General features: G+C 43.8%; 1 protein-coding gene across 1 annotated transcript; it reads left to right on the forward strand.

The window, feature by feature from the left end:
* The first annotated feature begins 83 nt into the window (after positions 1-83).
* On the forward strand, positions 84-16,267 carry strn4 (striatin, calmodulin binding protein 4). Its single transcript, XM_070828989.1, has 18 exons — positions 84-572; positions 7,393-7,496; positions 7,660-7,736; positions 7,865-7,943; positions 8,084-8,269; positions 8,704-8,881; positions 9,012-9,168; positions 9,720-9,815; positions 10,190-10,308; positions 10,416-10,591; positions 10,730-10,777; positions 10,877-10,998; positions 11,119-11,286; positions 11,378-11,518; positions 11,635-11,733; positions 11,850-11,936; positions 12,391-12,580; positions 13,159-16,267. The coding sequence occupies exons 1-17, from the start codon at positions 225-227 to the stop codon at positions 12,558-12,560; spliced, it is 2,355 nt and encodes a 784-aa protein (XP_070685090.1). The 5' UTR covers positions 84-224; the 3' UTR covers positions 12,561-12,580; positions 13,159-16,267.
* The last annotated feature ends 442 nt before the right edge of the window (positions 16,268-16,709 follow it).

Consider the following 16,709-nt stretch of genomic DNA (forward strand, 5'->3'; position numbering starts at 1 on the left):
TATTTTGAAGGTTTGAAAGCGGAAGTGTAGTATTTTACCACCTGAATAGTAATTTTGCTCCGTGCGTGTGAGAAAAGGAAGAAAAGAGGGTCGCTTACAGTGAAGTGCTGCTGGGCTGGAAGAAGGGTACGAGCTACTTTTTTTTTTTTTATTATTATCACTGTTTTTTTGTACTCTCTGCCCGTTTCCACCTCCTGATCCTGGCGAAAGGTTGAACGGTTAAAATGGAGGCGGACAGATCCGGCGGAGGACCAAACCCGAACTCCGGAGGAGGCGGCAGCAGCAGCAGCAGCAGCAGCGGAGCGGGGCGCAACCCAAACGGGCCCAAAGCAGCACCGGGCCCGGGGACATCAGCTGCTGCGACCGGGGCGATGGCAGCAGCGGCGGCGGCGGCAGCAGCAGCAGCGGCGGCAGGAGCAGCCGGGGCCATGCCCGGATCGTCGCAGGCTCGGGAGCTGCAGGACGGGGACGCGGGTATGACGCTTCCTGGGATCCTGCACTTCATCCAGTACGAGTGGGGACGCTTCCAGGCCGAGAAATACCGCTGGGAGGCTGAGAGAGACGAACTCAGGGTAAATCCGATCATTATTTAGCCCGCGTTTGTAGCCCTGCTGCCGAATAAAGGCCAGATCGGATATTGCAGAAGCTCCTTTAGTGTTGCTTTGTGACAGTACACATGCCCCACAATCAATCAGGTTCAGCATGACAAAATGCTAACGGGCTAACATTACATCCCATCATTATTGTTGTGTCTAAGATGTATTATAAGTGGACAGAAAAGAGAAAATGAAGGGGCTGTGTGACCTCTAGCTGATGATCATCACCAATAGCCAACCAGCCACCAGTGGGCTTTAAACATGTAATAAACTGTATTTTCAGAAAAGCATCCATCTCTGGCCTTCAAATGCACATATGATCCGTGCACTCACTAAGACACCACAAAGTTAGATTGATGTCAGCCGCCAAAAACAAACAAGTTATCCTGCAAAAAAAAAAAAAAAAAGAGAGGTAAAGAGAGTTTAGGTGTGGCTACCTTGCAGTATCTCCTTGGATATTAATGCAGAGACACATCAAAGTCATGCCTGTACCAGACTCCCTTTAAGATGGACTGTGTTTTGGCATTTATGTGAAGCCATTGTAGACATTTGTTGGGTTTTCATAGCCTGCAGGGACAAATCAATTATTGTGTGGCTCTGCTGTTGTGTTTAAAAGATGATGACAGTCACACAGATGTGAGTTCCCTTTGAAATCGCTGCATTCGAGAACGAGAGTGTTATTTGAGCGCCCGCTTGTCAAAGTGCTGTTTCTTTATTTCTCTTGATTTTATTCACTGAGCAATTGGCGTAGTGAGAGAAAGTGATCAGGGTGACCTTTTAACAGGCTTCCACACCAGCCGTGCCCACCAGGCAGTGAGCACTTTTTGCTCTAAATAACATCTTAATGCAAAATCCCCTCAGATTAAGTCATTTCAGGCATAAGATTAACCAACAGTGGTCTGTAGTAAAGTGTATGCCTGTGTGTATCTGGTGACATTGAAAAGAAATCAGCATTTTGAATTGGGGCCTGTCACACAGATGGATGAGTCAGAGGTGTAGTAGATAAACATGGCTGATGACTACGATTGTAATGCAGTTGTATTTTTTAGCATCATTTATACTTGTTTGACTGTCTGAAATAATTGTCAGTCAAGTGCCATCCTATCTACAACTAAAATATTACTTGTAAATCCTGAAAAATATAACAATATATGACAATGACAATTTATACAATATATAATAACCTGCAGATTGTAAACACACGTGTTGTCTGCCTTTAGGTTGGAGAAGAGGGTTTGTGTCCTTAAAGGTCATCCATGAAATGATGAGAAAAACGTATGTGAATGTGTGATTCAGTGCCACTCGGCAAGGCATGAGTGCCCTAATGGTTGCAGTCATTTAGAGACAACAGCAGAAGACAGAGGTTGAACTATGCAACTTTCTTACGTGCATGTGTGTAACTGTGTGAGGCTCAGCACTGCTGGGCAAGATTGTGCTTACTTGTCAAATTGTTCCAGGATTAAGAAAGGTTAGGAAAACATGCACGTTTTAAGGATTTTTTTCGCCCTGCGTTTGGAATGAAAGGATTAATGGTTCATCTTTTTATTCCTAAACCCACAGGCCTATGTGGTGTTCCTCCTGTGACCACAGTTTGCTTGTAAATAGGATAAACTATCTTCTTGGGTGTCTAAACGGCAAAAAAAACCACATATTGTTGCCTCTACTCTGTCCCTCTCCGCTTCTCTCTTTGCCCCTGCCTCAAACCTATGTAGTTATAAATAGGTGTCTGATAAAAAATGGATGAACAATAACAAACCGGCTGTATTTGCTGCTTTTACAGTCCTGTGTGGGCAAGAGTGGGAGTCAGAAGCAGGCCATCGCTATATCCAACACGCCATTAGTGCTTGTTATGGAACTTTGTTTGCGTCTGTGTATTTGCTGCACATGGTCTGGTTTCACGGGTACAATTAGCACCACGTTCTGTGCTGAGAGAAAGTGAGGATCACTGGAGTGCCAGGCTGAAAAATTGACCTAGCTTACATTTTAACACCCACAGGCCACGGGCCTCTGGCTTTTGTTGCCAGCATGCTGGCAGAGCTCTCAACATGCCAGTTAACAGGCCCCCAGGCCACGTCCTGTGCAGTTAGCAGCATACTGTATGTGTTCATACTCTGCTCACATGTCGCCTGCACATGACACTTTGTACTTTTATGATATTCATAAGGCTATCAAGTATGCTGCATGCACAAAATTAAAAGGCAGCAGAAGCAAGACCGTCACTAATATCTGACAGATTATCATCCCACCACTGTGTGATTCTTTGTGCGACAGAGTAGATATCTGTGTTTGTAGCGTAGCGTGTCTCTGTGAGACTGCAACACATGTGCTGTCTCTGAGTGTGTTTTCAGTGTGAAAGGCCACCTGTGCTGTCCTGTCTCCAGTGACAGGCCAGGAATTAAGGCCCGCCCCCCCCCCCCCCCCCCCCGGGCCAGGTGGGACGTCCCAGCGACCACGGGACAGCAGCACAGGTGGCAGTGGCCTTGTCCCTCCGTCCTTCAGACACACAAGAAGACTTTAGTAGTATTTTCTGTCAAATCACCCTGCTATCGCACTTAACAAGCCTGAACTAATTAGCTTGTTCTTGCCTGACCCTCATTACTATTTAATAGACAAACAGACACGCGGCAGACATCGAACTTAGTCACTACACTTACTCTGTAGGGAGCGGGGTAGACCTTTACCTGTTCCTCTTGTTTTTATTCTCATTTTGAGCTATTTAATTTTATTAACAGGGTCACTAGTTGTGTAGAATAGATTACTGTTGACCCAGATGACATCACTTCCTGTTGAGTGTGGCCCAGTGGGCCCCTGGGTACACATCTCTAATTAATAGCTCGGCGCTCTCAGCCATGAAACACATATGACATCCATATGTACTGGATTATTACAGTGTGTGCCTCCCACCCACGCAGACTTGCAGCGCTCCCGTTATATACAAGTTGATTTTTTTTTTTTTGTATTTTATTTTTCTCATGTAATTCTCTCCTTCTTGTTCTATTTCTCAGTTTCATTCCCACAACTGCAACCTGAAATGTCGAAAGTCTCATTTCTGCTCTCCCGTTTTACTCTCTTATTCAAACATACTCATGACATGCGGTATTTCTTGGCATCCCAATGCTTATCAAGCATCCTCTAATCAAACTTAGGCACCAAGCCCAACTTTTTAGGATGTCACTCTCTAGCTAAATACTGCACGCGCACACACATACACACACGCACAGTTGACACACTCTAACACACTCCATCAAAGCACACTGTCCCAGAAAAGTTCATTGCTCTACTTGTTGGCTCGTGGGTTCTCCCATGGGGATGAAGGGATGAGAAGATGGAGGGTGGCCAGTGGAGGAAGAAAGCTGCCCTTGACCCTGTTCTGCAGCTTGTACAGAGGGACTGACAGAATAGGCTAAATGTGTCAGCCCTCCATGCTACAACAAACTCTGGAAAGGTCAGCAGCAGTAGGCCACATGGAGGAAAACCCACCCACAGGAAAGAGAGATCAGATGGCACGACAGGTTTGCTCCCAACCAGGTTCCTTTACACTTATGGCTTTGTTAGTTTACCAGCATAATACAAAGAAAATAAGTGTTAAGAGTTTAGCAGGGATGTATCAAATGACAAACAACAGCCAGATTAATGTTACTCCTTGGCACGGGTCAGTTTTAAACATGGAATTATATTTTACTAGTATAACTTTCTGTGTAAATATTCTGATGTCTTTTGACATGCTGCTCCACTACCGTTATGATTGTCCCATTTATTTTGGCTCTCTATTTATGAAAAAAAACAACACCTTTTTAATAGCTGATGAATGAGCTGCTTTGTCTCACTTCTGTTGGCTTGGCTCCCAAAACAAGCATGTCCCAATCTGAACCAGACAAAGGGTAGAATACCAAAGTCCAACGAAAGCTAAACACAACACAACTGTGTGTATGTTCAAAAAAGGATTTGTTAATGTATTCACACACCTTGACAGGAGCTTTTAGTTCTGGGACCTTATTACACCCACAAGCTAATACATTAAAAGCTGTATTTGTTGTCATCCTTAGGACAGCCAACGTGTGCTACTGCAAATACATATTTTACCCAACGAACCACATCACCCTACCACTTTCAAAGAGGAACTAAAACCAGGTCAGAGCCAAAGAATGAGTAGTTAAGTAATAGATAAAGAGTGACATACAGCAATAAACCCTGTGACACACTAATCCCTCTGTTTTGGCTACCTTTTATGTATCAGGAAAAGGCAGTTCTTACAGTGTGCGCTGTTGCCATGTTAGTGTGTGTATGTGTGTACGCATACAGGGTTTTCTCTATCTCGGCCAACAAAACACTGTCAGGGATTTTAGGTTCCACGCTCTAGTGGGATACCGTCCCTCTAGGAACTCGGAGTGACACTGACGCACAAGGATGTGATGGTTATCAGTGCGTGTGTGCAGGTTGTAGCTCGTCTGTGTGTGAGTAGGAGTAGAAATGCATGCCCTGCCCCTGAGACGCATTCCATTTAGAGGTGGAAATTACGAAGCGCTTTGCAGATTCGAATCGTTTAAAGATTTGTGGTCGCTGTTCATACTCGGGTGACATGCAGGCGTGCCCGCTTATGGCTGTCTCCAGACACAATCATTTCTGATCATGGTCTTTCAGTAGGTTTTAAAGCAGGACTCAAGGCTGAGCTGACTGCGCTGTTTTTCTCTCACTAAACGGCCACTGAGTCGACCAGTGTCAGTGATGAGTCAGTGCACTGAGGATTTTGTGTTAAAGATCTCTTTATTTGTGTGCAGTAGACCTCATGCTCCACTCTGTCGCTCTCTTGAATTTGACTGATTTTTACCTCTACCCGACCCACAGAAGGCCACAGTATCAGTACAGCGAATATGTTTATAGGGACATTGTTGTGGATGTTAACTTGAATGTTACAGTTTTTGAAATTTTTATATATTTTGCCATTTAACTTTGAAGATGTCATTTTAATACAAATTGTGAATTTACACATTATAGTGCCCATTATATAATTAACAAAACAGCTGAGCTGTTTGTATTTTACCGATTGTTACCGTTTATGTCTGATTATGTCTCACTGGAACGAGGGTTTCTGCTTGTGTTTTGTAATGGTGGGTGCAATACTGTATTTGTACATTTAACACAACTACACAGTTGCTATTTGTGTGCACCTGGAAACGCTCTGTTGCAGCTAACCCTATGCTAGCTGCTTTTTATCAACCACACAAACCCAGCAAATGATATATTATTACAGAGCTGTTTACACAGCACTAAGCTTTTTTTGGGGGGGGGGGCTTTTTAAATGAATGCAGTGCTTTTCAGTCTTTTCAGTGCTCCATACACACAAATGTAGTTAATGCATTGTTTATTTTACTTATTTTAGATATTTTAGAACTGAACTGCTCCTCCCAGGTTAGGCCAAGCATAAACCACATAAAGCTATCTTTATTTCACAACCTCCTAGATCATTCCTACAGTGTTGAAATACTAGCTTTGGCAGTTATCTCCAAAATTCTCAGATAAGCATATAAAATCACATTGCATTAATAAGGATTACTCAGCAGCAGCAGCAGCAGCAGCAAGGTTTGCTTGGCAGATTATCCTGTGTTCCACTAGCCCTCCTAGCTGGTTACATGACTGCGTGTGTGTGTATGTGTGTGTGTGTGCGCACTTTCCTGGGTGATTGCCTACCCTCTCAAGTAGACCGAGTGCCTGCCCCATGAGATGGTGTTTTTAGACTGCTCTACTTTTACAGAACTGCGTATGTGTGTGGGAGCAGGCTCGTGGACACAGACGGGGACGTGCCGAGGAGAAATGGACTGTGAAACAATCCGCATTAATGCCCCAGTGCCACTTGGCACAGGGAGAGAGAAAAAGAGGGAGTGAAAATGCAAAACTATTGTGCTTGCAAATACCTGCATGCAAACCCTGAGAGTAGAAAACGGGGGCAGACCTTTATAACCCAACTGTAAGTGGGATCATTGTTTTTCTTTTCCACCAGGGATTTTTCTCCTCCAGCCTTTTGAGGGCAGGGTGTTTGCGGCCTGATGTGAACCAGTATTGCTCAAAACCTGCATCATTTGGTGCAAAACACAGCATGCTTGAAACGTTTTGTTATAAATCTCTCTCATCCACTCCGGCAGCCCTTTGCTGTCTTTTGATGGCTTATTCAAGGGGAGTCCCTGTGCAAAGATAGTCCTCATTGAAACTTGACAGTGTTGTCATAATCACTCTCATTATCGCTTTTTCATCTCTCTTCACAATTGTATGACAAATGGCAGGAACTGGCAGTGAATACCTCTTTTCTCAAGGTAAGATAAAAATCAGCACAGCGAGGAAGGAAACGGACGGAAAGTGAGAGAGGAAGCACACAAAGGAAGGATGTGTCTTAAAAGAGGGGATTTGAATTCGGCCAGTCTGTGTCTTGTTTTCGCTCCTCTGCAGATGCGCACTGAGGCCTTGGTTAGGAGGAAGTTAAAAATAAGAGCCCTGTTCCACAACCCTCTACTTATTCTGGGTTCTCAGAAGTCATGTTTGCTATGCTCGTCACATCAAACTTTTTTTTTTTCTCCTTCACGTTCACGGCCCCTGTTGATATCAAACCCTTTACTCTTTTGATTTAATTGAGACCGTACGTGCCTTTTTATCCAGTTTGCTGCAGTTATGACGGAGTCACGGTGTCTCTATGTAAATTGATTTTCCGATTGAATATCATCATCATGCTTGTGAGCGGTTGCGGTATGCGTGTGCAAGGAAATTTGTGTTCTTTACCATCCTGTGTATGTGTGTGTGTTTTCAGGCTCAAGTGGCATTCCTACAGGGTGAGAGGAAAGGACAGGAGAATATGAAACAGGACCTGGTGAGGCGGATCAAAATGCTGGAGTACGCCCTCAAACAAGAGAGGTAAAACAAATGCCTGTAGACTCCCTCTTCCTGTCCCTGTGTCCTCATGTCTGTTATCCATTCGGCCTGTTGTCATACTGTTTGACATGGTGTTTTGATAGTGCAGGATTTTCCTGTATTTGCTTGTAATGCTGCTCTCCTGTGGTCTGTTGTGGGGTTGCAGGGCTAAGCACCAGAAGCTGAAGACCGGAAACGACCAGAGCCCTGGAGACAAGAAACCAGAGACAGAAGCAGACCAACGTATGTTAAACCAAGCTCTTTTATATTAAATTAGCTTCTACTGCTGCTTTACCCAAAGTTTCTGCTTTTCTCTTTGTGCTCGCTATGCTTTGCTGTTGCGTCACTATTGACCAATCTATTTTCTGTAGTTCCCAATGGGCCAGCTGAGTCAGACTCTGAGCCAGCCAATCAGATGTCCTGGAAGGAGGGACGTCAGCTACTACGCAAGTACGGCCTATATGTCACCAGCTGCTTTTATCTCTGTACCATACTAATGTGTTCCATTAGTGCCATTGGTTTTAAACACTGTGATCCAGACTAGAGGGAGTCATTTATGTTTATGTGCTACTTTTTCCCCACGAATGCAGATATCTGGAGGAAGTGGGTTATTCAGACACCATCCTGGACATGAGGTCTAAGCGTGTGCGTTCCCTGCTCGGGCGAAGCAGCCCCGAGGCTAACGGGCCTCCGCCCAGTGAAACCAGTCCTGAGCCCGAGTCTCGAGCAGGTGGAGAGTCGTTGTTGGTCAGACAGATAGAGGAACAAATCAAGAGGTGAGACTGTGGAGGCAGACACCCCCCCCCCTTTCTCTCCGCTGTTGCTCCACGGATAAGAATAGTGACGCTAACATGATAATTGTTTGTCAAATTTCTGTGGGCAAATATTGGCAAAGGCTTTAAATCTTGTTCCACCCTTTATAGCTGTGGCCTAACTTACACATCATACCATAGTCTGATTATTTATTCACAGACATGACCTTGAAATATTATGGTATACCTGAGGTAGTGCACAGATAGATATAAATAAAATAGATAATATATAAATAAACTATTCCGTATTGTAGACTGCTGTGGCCAAACTTTTAATAGTATGGTACTATACAGTATAATTGAGGTCATCCCGTCTCCCTCTGCATGGTATCGTCCTAAATAATCTTTTTGTCCTTTGCAACTAGGAATGGGAAGAATAATTGTTCATGTATTTGTAGGAACGCGGGCAAAGAAAGCTCTAAGGAACGTCTGGGTGGCTCTGTGCTCGATAAGATCCCTTTCCTGCATGGCTGCGAGGATGACGACGAAGATGACAGTGACGAGGAAGATGACTTCCAAGGCATGGCCACTGACTGCATCGATGGCCCGCGCAAGAACAAGAAGTCCCGTGTAAAGGTGTGATTGGTGATTAGATATGAAATTAGGCGGATGAATGTACATAGAAGGACAAGACGCAGACTATAAACTGCAAACTGTATTCATAGCTAGTCGCATAAGTAACCCTTTCCTCTGCTCTCATGTCCAGATGGGTTCAGAGCCCATGACCACAGACCTGGACCCCGAGGACGAGGAGGACGAAGACGACTCGGAGGATGCCCTCAGTGAATTTGACTTCCTGGGCTCGGGGGAGGATGGGGAGGGGGCGGGAGAGGCCCGGATCTCGGGTGACGGACGGGAGTTAGGTATGCTGTTGCCATAGCAACATCATCAGCACCAGCACTGCCAGAATCACTGCCACCAGTGTATCTGTCTTTTTTGCCGCCACCCCCTCCCCTCCTCCCCTCGCTCACCTTTTTATCTTTTACTTCTCATTGTGTCTTGGCATCTCTTCTTGTCAATAAAACCAACCTCTTTTCCCAACCACCTGTCTCTCTGTCCTGTTTCAGTCTGTGACTCTTACGAGTTGTGTAGCTGTCATCCCTGTCTGTAGATGTATTTTCTGTAGTCTAGGGTCATTCAAAGGTTATCACGCATGCTGCCTTCTCTCTTTACATGTCCACATTTCATTCTCTGAGCCACATTTACACTGTATGCCTGTGCTTTTATTGATTTCATCCTAGCACAAAAAGAATATTTAAAATTGAGTGTTGCATATTAAAAGATTGAAGCTTAGCTTTTTGCTCCTGTCTACACTCGTCTGTCTCTCATCTGTCCATCTGTTGGCCTCTCCGCCCCTCCTCTGCCTCTCTGCATGACTGGATGTTTTGTGTCTCTCTCCTCTTGCCGGGTTCAGAGAACCGCAGGAACAAGTTACAAGGCATGATGTCGGACTTCCCTCCCAAACCCACCCCACCCCCCACTGTATCGGGACAGGCTCGCTCCGGGGAAGGTAAGACATCCCCACCAAATAATCCCCCACAGAAAACCATTGACTGTCTCCCAAGTAATTCTGTCAGACTCCTCTGTCACACTATCCCACACACATGATTGTAGCTTAGATGTTGAATTTCAAATTTAGATGCTGTCTTCTCTGTTTTGTTCAATTTTAAAGCCTGCGTAGGGGTGAACTTGTAAAGTAGCTCCTACACCTATAAATATTTCCTCTGGTACAGTGTAGGAGTAAGGAACCAAGATGAATATACTCTAGCCATGGGGAATCTAAGATGCATTACTATATTTTACAGTTCTCCGCCTGTATTTATGTGGCTATGATTAGTCGACACACAGTAGTGACTCTTGTGCTTTTCCACTTCCAACCTGCAGGAGGCGCCCTGGGTTTTTCCTCTGACGTCTTCATTATGGATGCTGTTGGCGGAGGGGACATGAACCTGGGTGAACTGGCTGATCTCACTGTTGCCAATGACAACGATCTCTCCATGGATGTAATTACATATTTGCTGCTGATCAATGCACAGGATGTAATCCAACCTACACGTGCACACTCAAAACAGGTGAATGCTCACTCGCTTTTCAATGTGTCTCCCGTCAGATGCAGGATAACAGAGAGGAGTTCAAGAAGACGTGGAACCCTCGTTTCACGCTACGCAGCCACTTTGACGCCATCCGCGCTCTGACCTTTCACCCCAGCCAAGCGGTGCTGCTCACGGCCTCTGAGGATGGAACACTAAAACTGTGGAACCTCAACAAGGCCATGCACTCAAAAAAGTAAGAACCCCAAAATCCACAGAGCAAGAAAGAAAGAAAGAATTTATAATGCAGGTTTTATATAATGTACCGATTCAAAATCTAACGGCAAGGAAATAAAACGAAGAAGAAAATTTAAAAGACTGTGTCCCTCCACAGGAACGCAGCGTTAGACGTAGAGCCCATCTACACGTTTAGAGCCCACAGGTGAGTCTGAGATGTGAGCAAGTACAAATTCACATTTAGTCCACAAACTTGCTGGATGCCGTGCAAACACTGGTGCAAACTCTCTGTCTTTTTGTCCAGTGGAGCTGTTCTGTCGCTGACCATGGGCGAGGAAGGGGAATCCTGCTACAGCGGAGGTCTAGATGGAACTGTCAGATGTTGGAAGATGCCAGACCTCAATGTGGATCCTTACGATAACTATGGTCAGTCATCTTCAACTGATGAGCATTCAGGAATCAACAAGTAATAATAATTTTCCAATGTAGAAGTGTTTTTCTCATGTTTTTTTTTTTTTTTCTTTTTTAATACGTTTGTCCATCCAGATCCTGGCATCGAGAGCAGTGTCCTAGCCGGCCACGAGGACAGTGTGTGGGGTTTAACTTACTCAGCAGTCCATCATCGTCTTGCCTCATGCTCAGCCGATGGCACCATCCGCATCTGGGACCCTCAGAACTCGGCTCCCTGCCTGTCCGTCTTCAATAAGGAGAGAGGTAGATAGTCTGTGTTGAGTATGCAGACTTGCTTTTGAGCTTTGCATTGTGTCCATGCCCCATAACTGCATCATGTCCCGTCTTCTCCCAGAGCACGGAACACCCACCTCGGTGGCCTTTGTGGCCACTGACCCCAATCAGGTGGTGGTGTCATTTGACGGAGGTGAGACGCTGCTCTACGACCTCAACACAGAGCAGAGCACCACTGCGCTTGAGACGCAGACCAAGGATGGTAAGTCCTGGACCCAACACCCAATTTGCAACTGTTGATTTTCAGCTGATTATTTAGATAAATAATATGATGAATTGATAAGACATATTTGATTATAATGGAGTCCTCCATTGCAGGCAGCGAACTGATCAACCGCGTGGTCAGTCACCCATCTGAGTCCGTCTCCATCACCGCACATGAGAACCGCACCATCCGCTTCCTAGACAACAAGACAGGTATGAGCAGGGGGTGTTTTATTTGATCTGGTCGTCTTTTAAATTTCCCCTGCAGAGTTACTTTTTTCCTGGAATGTTAATGCATCCAAATAAGCTTGCTTTGTGTGTTCGAACAGGTAAAGTGGTCCACTCAATGGTGGCTCACCTGGATGCGGTCACCTGTCTTACTACAGACCCGAAAGGCACTTACCTCATCTCTGGCAGTGAGTACCACTCTGTCCTTATTTAGCTGGACATCTTAGAATCGGGTTCACTCCAGTGAGACTAAAGATGACATCATTTTCAAAATACTGTAAACTATGATCTCATTCCCACTCGCTCTTCTGCACACACTGTTTTCATTTAACATTACAGTACCCAGGGAGAGATTTTAATGCCAACAGTTTGTTTTAATAAGGCGTCCATTCTGTATACAAGTGTGTCCTACTTTACACCATCAACCTCAGCACAAGGAGGGTCATGTTTAGATAGAATGAAACCCTCTGTACAACCTGCAGTCTTGGCTAAAACTACAGAGTAACGCATTGAAGAATAAGCTGGGAATTAAGACTAGCTCGGAAAGCACCATAAAGCATTCCTTTACATTGTATCCCACAATGCTCTCTGCCCCTCATAGCATTGTTGTCTTTGTTCCAACCCGCTCTCTGCCCCCTGCAGGCCACGACTGCTCGGTGCGCCTGTGGATGCTGGACAACAGGACGTGCGTGCAAGAGATCACGGCCCACAGGAAGAAGCACGACGAGGCCATTCATGACGTGGCTTTCCATCCCTCCCAGCCCTTCATTGCCAGCGCCGGCGCAGATGCACTTGCCAAGATCTTTGTCTGACAGCACTGTTTGTCATTCTGGTGAGATGTGGAGGGGGCACAGAGGGTGGGAGTTGTTGGAGTTGACTGATTCTGAGGACACACACGGATAAAGACCAGTGTGAGCTCTGATACAAGTCAGTCAACACTGAACATGCTGCAGAACTCTCTTATGAAAGAGTTAGTGCTCGACTCATTCTCTGACACTCTTCGCCCGTTATTTAAATGCAATATTAAATTGGTCGCTATTATACACCTTTAATCTGTCTAATTAACTGTTCAATCTTATTGATTAACATTTTTTTTAGATACAGTTTATCCAAGACTCTTGAATCTCCAAACTTACATGGATAGCCCCAGTTTCTAAGTAAATCTACAGTTTAGCAGGATCATTATGTTATAATCTGCAGAGTCCAATTTATAAATAATACTTTTCTTCTGTTTTTGATTTTCTCAAAATATATAATTAGGATTTTCTTTGTTTTGCTGTGTGGCTTCTTTGATCCTGATGTATTTTTACGATTCTAAATGTCCCACGTTTTTAATTACATGGGACCTAATATCTTTTAAATTTAGTGAACCGTTGGTCTAACTTTGTTTACCTTCTCTTCTACCTTTAGAGTCCAACGAAAATAACTGGGCCAAAAGAGACTGAAGACTACAGTGGACAGATTTCACCTGCTTACACACGCCCCCACACGCGCACACTTACACACTCTCACACACTTGTCCTGCACCCCACTGGCTGGGTCACCGCCACAGGACGTCACTTCCCTTCAATCCCTCACTGTTCTCTGATGCCTCAGTGACTTCTTGTAATACTAATCACACTGCTTTTTTATAACTTAAGAATCCCGGCTGCTCCGTTTTCAACTAATCATGTTTGGAGTAACACTTTTCTACACTACAATATTCTGTTCTGCTTTTTTCAGCCTACCCACTATTACAAAGCACTGTGTGTATGTGTGTGTGTGTGTGCGCGCGTGTGTGTACTTGAATTGCTGACACACTACTCACATTTCAAGAAGTACCACCAAGGAAACACTGCACAGCACGCACAAGCGCACCACCGCATTTCATCTGAGATCTTTTTTTAATGGTTAACAAATTGCTTGTGGCTACTATACATATGTAGGCATGACTAAACGACTAAACTAAAGTGTCGGCAGAAATCGTCTGACCAACCTCTTCGTTGGGAATCAATGTATTACATTCCAAAGAATCCGGGCAGAGTGTGTGTGTGTGTGGGTGTGTGGTGTTGTGTTTAGGGTTGGAGAATGTTAAACTTAGTCGTGTGTGATGTGAGCAGGTGCTAGACAGTCGCCAGCCAGTGTTGAACAAATAGCTTTAATTTCAACTTTGTGGCCAAGACACCAAGTCTCGTTGTGTGTCTGGGTGTTCTAGCGTCCCCATGATTCTGCCTCTACTAATACGTGTGTGCATTGGATTAAAAGTCACTCTGCTGTACAAGATAAATGAACATATTTCCACAATCATGATCAATTTCTACACATGTATAGATTGAACTTGACTCTGCAGACTGATGCTCTCACACCACATTAACCAGCTAAAGATGGGTGTCATGAGTGCGCTGTAGACTACAGGGGTGTGAGGCCAGTCTGTATGCTCTCAACAAATGATACAGATTGTGTCGTTTGCTTGTTGTTTTTTTTTTTTTTTTTTTTACTGTACAGAAGAGTGTGCGCGTGTGTATGTTTGTATATGCACTAGTTAAATCATGGTGCTATGAAAGACCTCGTCAGTCTTGAGTCAGAATCAGGGACCTGTTTTGTGTCTGTGTGTGTGAGAGAGGCCGTTTTTCACTCATCGGGCTAGAGACCTACATAGAATGAATCGACTTTTTTCATGACATTTCATCGTGTAGTCATTTCATCAACTGTGGTCACAGTTCAGAATTAACAGTCAATGTTAAACCTCTCATTAGAGAGATGTGATTAATGTCCATCTTGATCGTTTTGGGCTTGAGGAGTTTACTGAGCTGATGGTAATTATCTTACCTGGACTGAGAACAGTTTCCGCAGATCGTCTTTTTTCATTTCATCTTGAAGTCGGTGCCAGTTTGCAGACGGTTGCTTGGCCCTGGCTTGTTATTTATTCAGGCTTAAAGAAAAATAAGCTTGACATTTACCTTCACTTGTGTGTTTAGGTGAGGTTCCCTCTTATAGTTGGACGTGCATCGGTTGCACTGTAGCACACCACTCAGAGAGCTGATGATGTGATGCTGGTCTCCTGTTTCTGGAGAGGCATGCTGGGAGAAAAAACTCCAGGGTGGAAAAATAAAAGATTTTAAATTCAGTCACTTTTGTCATTGCAGAAAGAAAAAGTATTGATTTAAGATGTGTGAGTGTCAGTTGTTAGTAGTTCTATGACTCAGCACCTAATTTGTCTTGCCGATTTGTTCGGGTTCTGCTATTTTGAACATAAACCCATAACATTTGGCTGAGGCGGACTCATAGTTCCTTTGAGACACCTCACATCTATCTCTGTCTGTGTCCTGGATTCATACTGATCACTGCAGGACTAGGCACATGTTAGGTAAGCCCCTTAACAGCTGACCTGTCTCAAATTACTTGACTGCTAATTTTTTTTTATCTCATTACCACGACAAGACTGATAAAATCAGGACTCAAATCAGTCAGTTGAGGGGCACCCACCAGCTTTTCAAGATTACAGGGTCCCAATAGGGGGTCAGAGGTCAGATCTAAGGGTTCAAAGTAGCCTAGAGGTAATCACTGTGGACACTTAGCATCCATAGTTCATGTTTTTTCTGAAACAGGGTGGGGGACTGCTGTCTATAATAAGAGAACAACCAGGTGCGACTGCATTGTTGTACTGCTGCTGGGCATAACGTCCTGTTATCTATTTTAACAAGTATTTGGCTCCACTTTGCACTACATCTAATTGTGGATGCTTTTGGTGAGGTGTAGTTACAGACAGGGTGCTGAAATAATGGTTTGCAGGTATTTCAGATTGTATAAATCTGGAATAAATGCTACAATGTCCGGAACCTGCTGTGGCTCAGTTATTTGATAGCGAGAGTTACTTATGGTCGACTGATGCTTTATCGTCACTCTGAGCTACTATGTCCCCTCTGAGAATGAAGACAAATCAGAACGACACATCAAAAAAGAAATAGAAACAGAGGTTGTAAATGATGACTAGAGATGCCATTATGTGCTGTAAATGTCCATCATTTCCTTGTTTTCTTTCTTGCATTTCTTTTCTTTGATTATGGATATGATTAATAATATGTAAGAATACTGTAGTATCATAAGTGAATCATTCTTCCTTGCTAGGCATAGAACTTGCTTGTGATTGATAATGACAATGTATAACTTGTAAAAAAGCAAAATGATTAAAAAACATGAAAAATGAAGAAAATAAGTTTAAAAAAAAAAAAAAAAAAAAAAATCTGTTACCAGTCAGAGGCCAAGGTAAAGGACTCTCATTTCTTGTGTGTTTTTATTTTTTTATTAGCAATTTATCACTGTGTGATATTTTGTACATCATATTAAGCTGTATTCAAACTATTTCCTCTAACTACAAGGGAGAAGAGACCTGCTTTTTATTAATTTTGTTTTATTATATATTTTTGAACTGCATTCTAGCTTGTATCAAATGACTTTCTCTTTTTGTTTACGGGTCCCCTGTTGTATGTCATTAAGGAAGAAAAAACAAAAAATGAAGATTTTGTACAGTGAATTGAGAGTTGTGTTTGTATTGTCTTTTTTTGCCTTCTAAGGGACACAAAACTTTCCAAAAAACAACTGAACACATTGAAGTATCATCCCTTACATACACTTTATTAGGTACACCTTGCTAGTACCGGGTTTTGACCATTTTGCCTTTCAGTTGCACATCCATGATGCAAATCTCCACATCCCAAAGGTGCTGTACTGGATTTAGATCTGGTGACTGGGGAGGCCATTTGAGTACAATGAAGTCACTGTCATGTTTAGGAAACCAGTTCAAGATGACTTGAGCGTTGTGTAATGACACATTATCCTGCTTGAAGTAGCCAGTAGAACATCGGTACACTGTGGTCATAAAGGGTTCAGTCTGGATGGGAACCCTAGATTTGCAAAACTCATGCCAGAGTTATGGTAAGTGGTACACAATGAAGAAACAACATGCCCAAATCTCATGAGAC

This window comes from Pempheris klunzingeri, chromosome 4 (genome assembly GCF_042242105.1).
Source record: "Pempheris klunzingeri isolate RE-2024b chromosome 4, fPemKlu1.hap1, whole genome shotgun sequence".
Classification (NCBI taxonomy): Eukaryota; Metazoa; Chordata; class Actinopteri; order Acropomatiformes; family Pempheridae; genus Pempheris; species Pempheris klunzingeri.

Excerpts from the sequence above, each read along its gene's own strand:
- strn4 (XM_070828989.1), top strand. The coding sequence starts at position 225 with ATGGAGGCGGACAGATCCGGCGGAGGACCAAACCCGAACTCCGGAGGA. Across the intron at positions 7,497-7,659 it reads TACGCCCTCAAACAAGAGAG|GGCTAAGCACCAGAAGCTGA; the intron begins GTAAAACAAATG and ends GTGGGGTTGCAG. Across the intron at positions 10,999-11,118 it reads GGATCCTTACGATAACTATG|ATCCTGGCATCGAGAGCAGT; the intron begins GTCAGTCATCTT and ends TTGTCCATCCAG.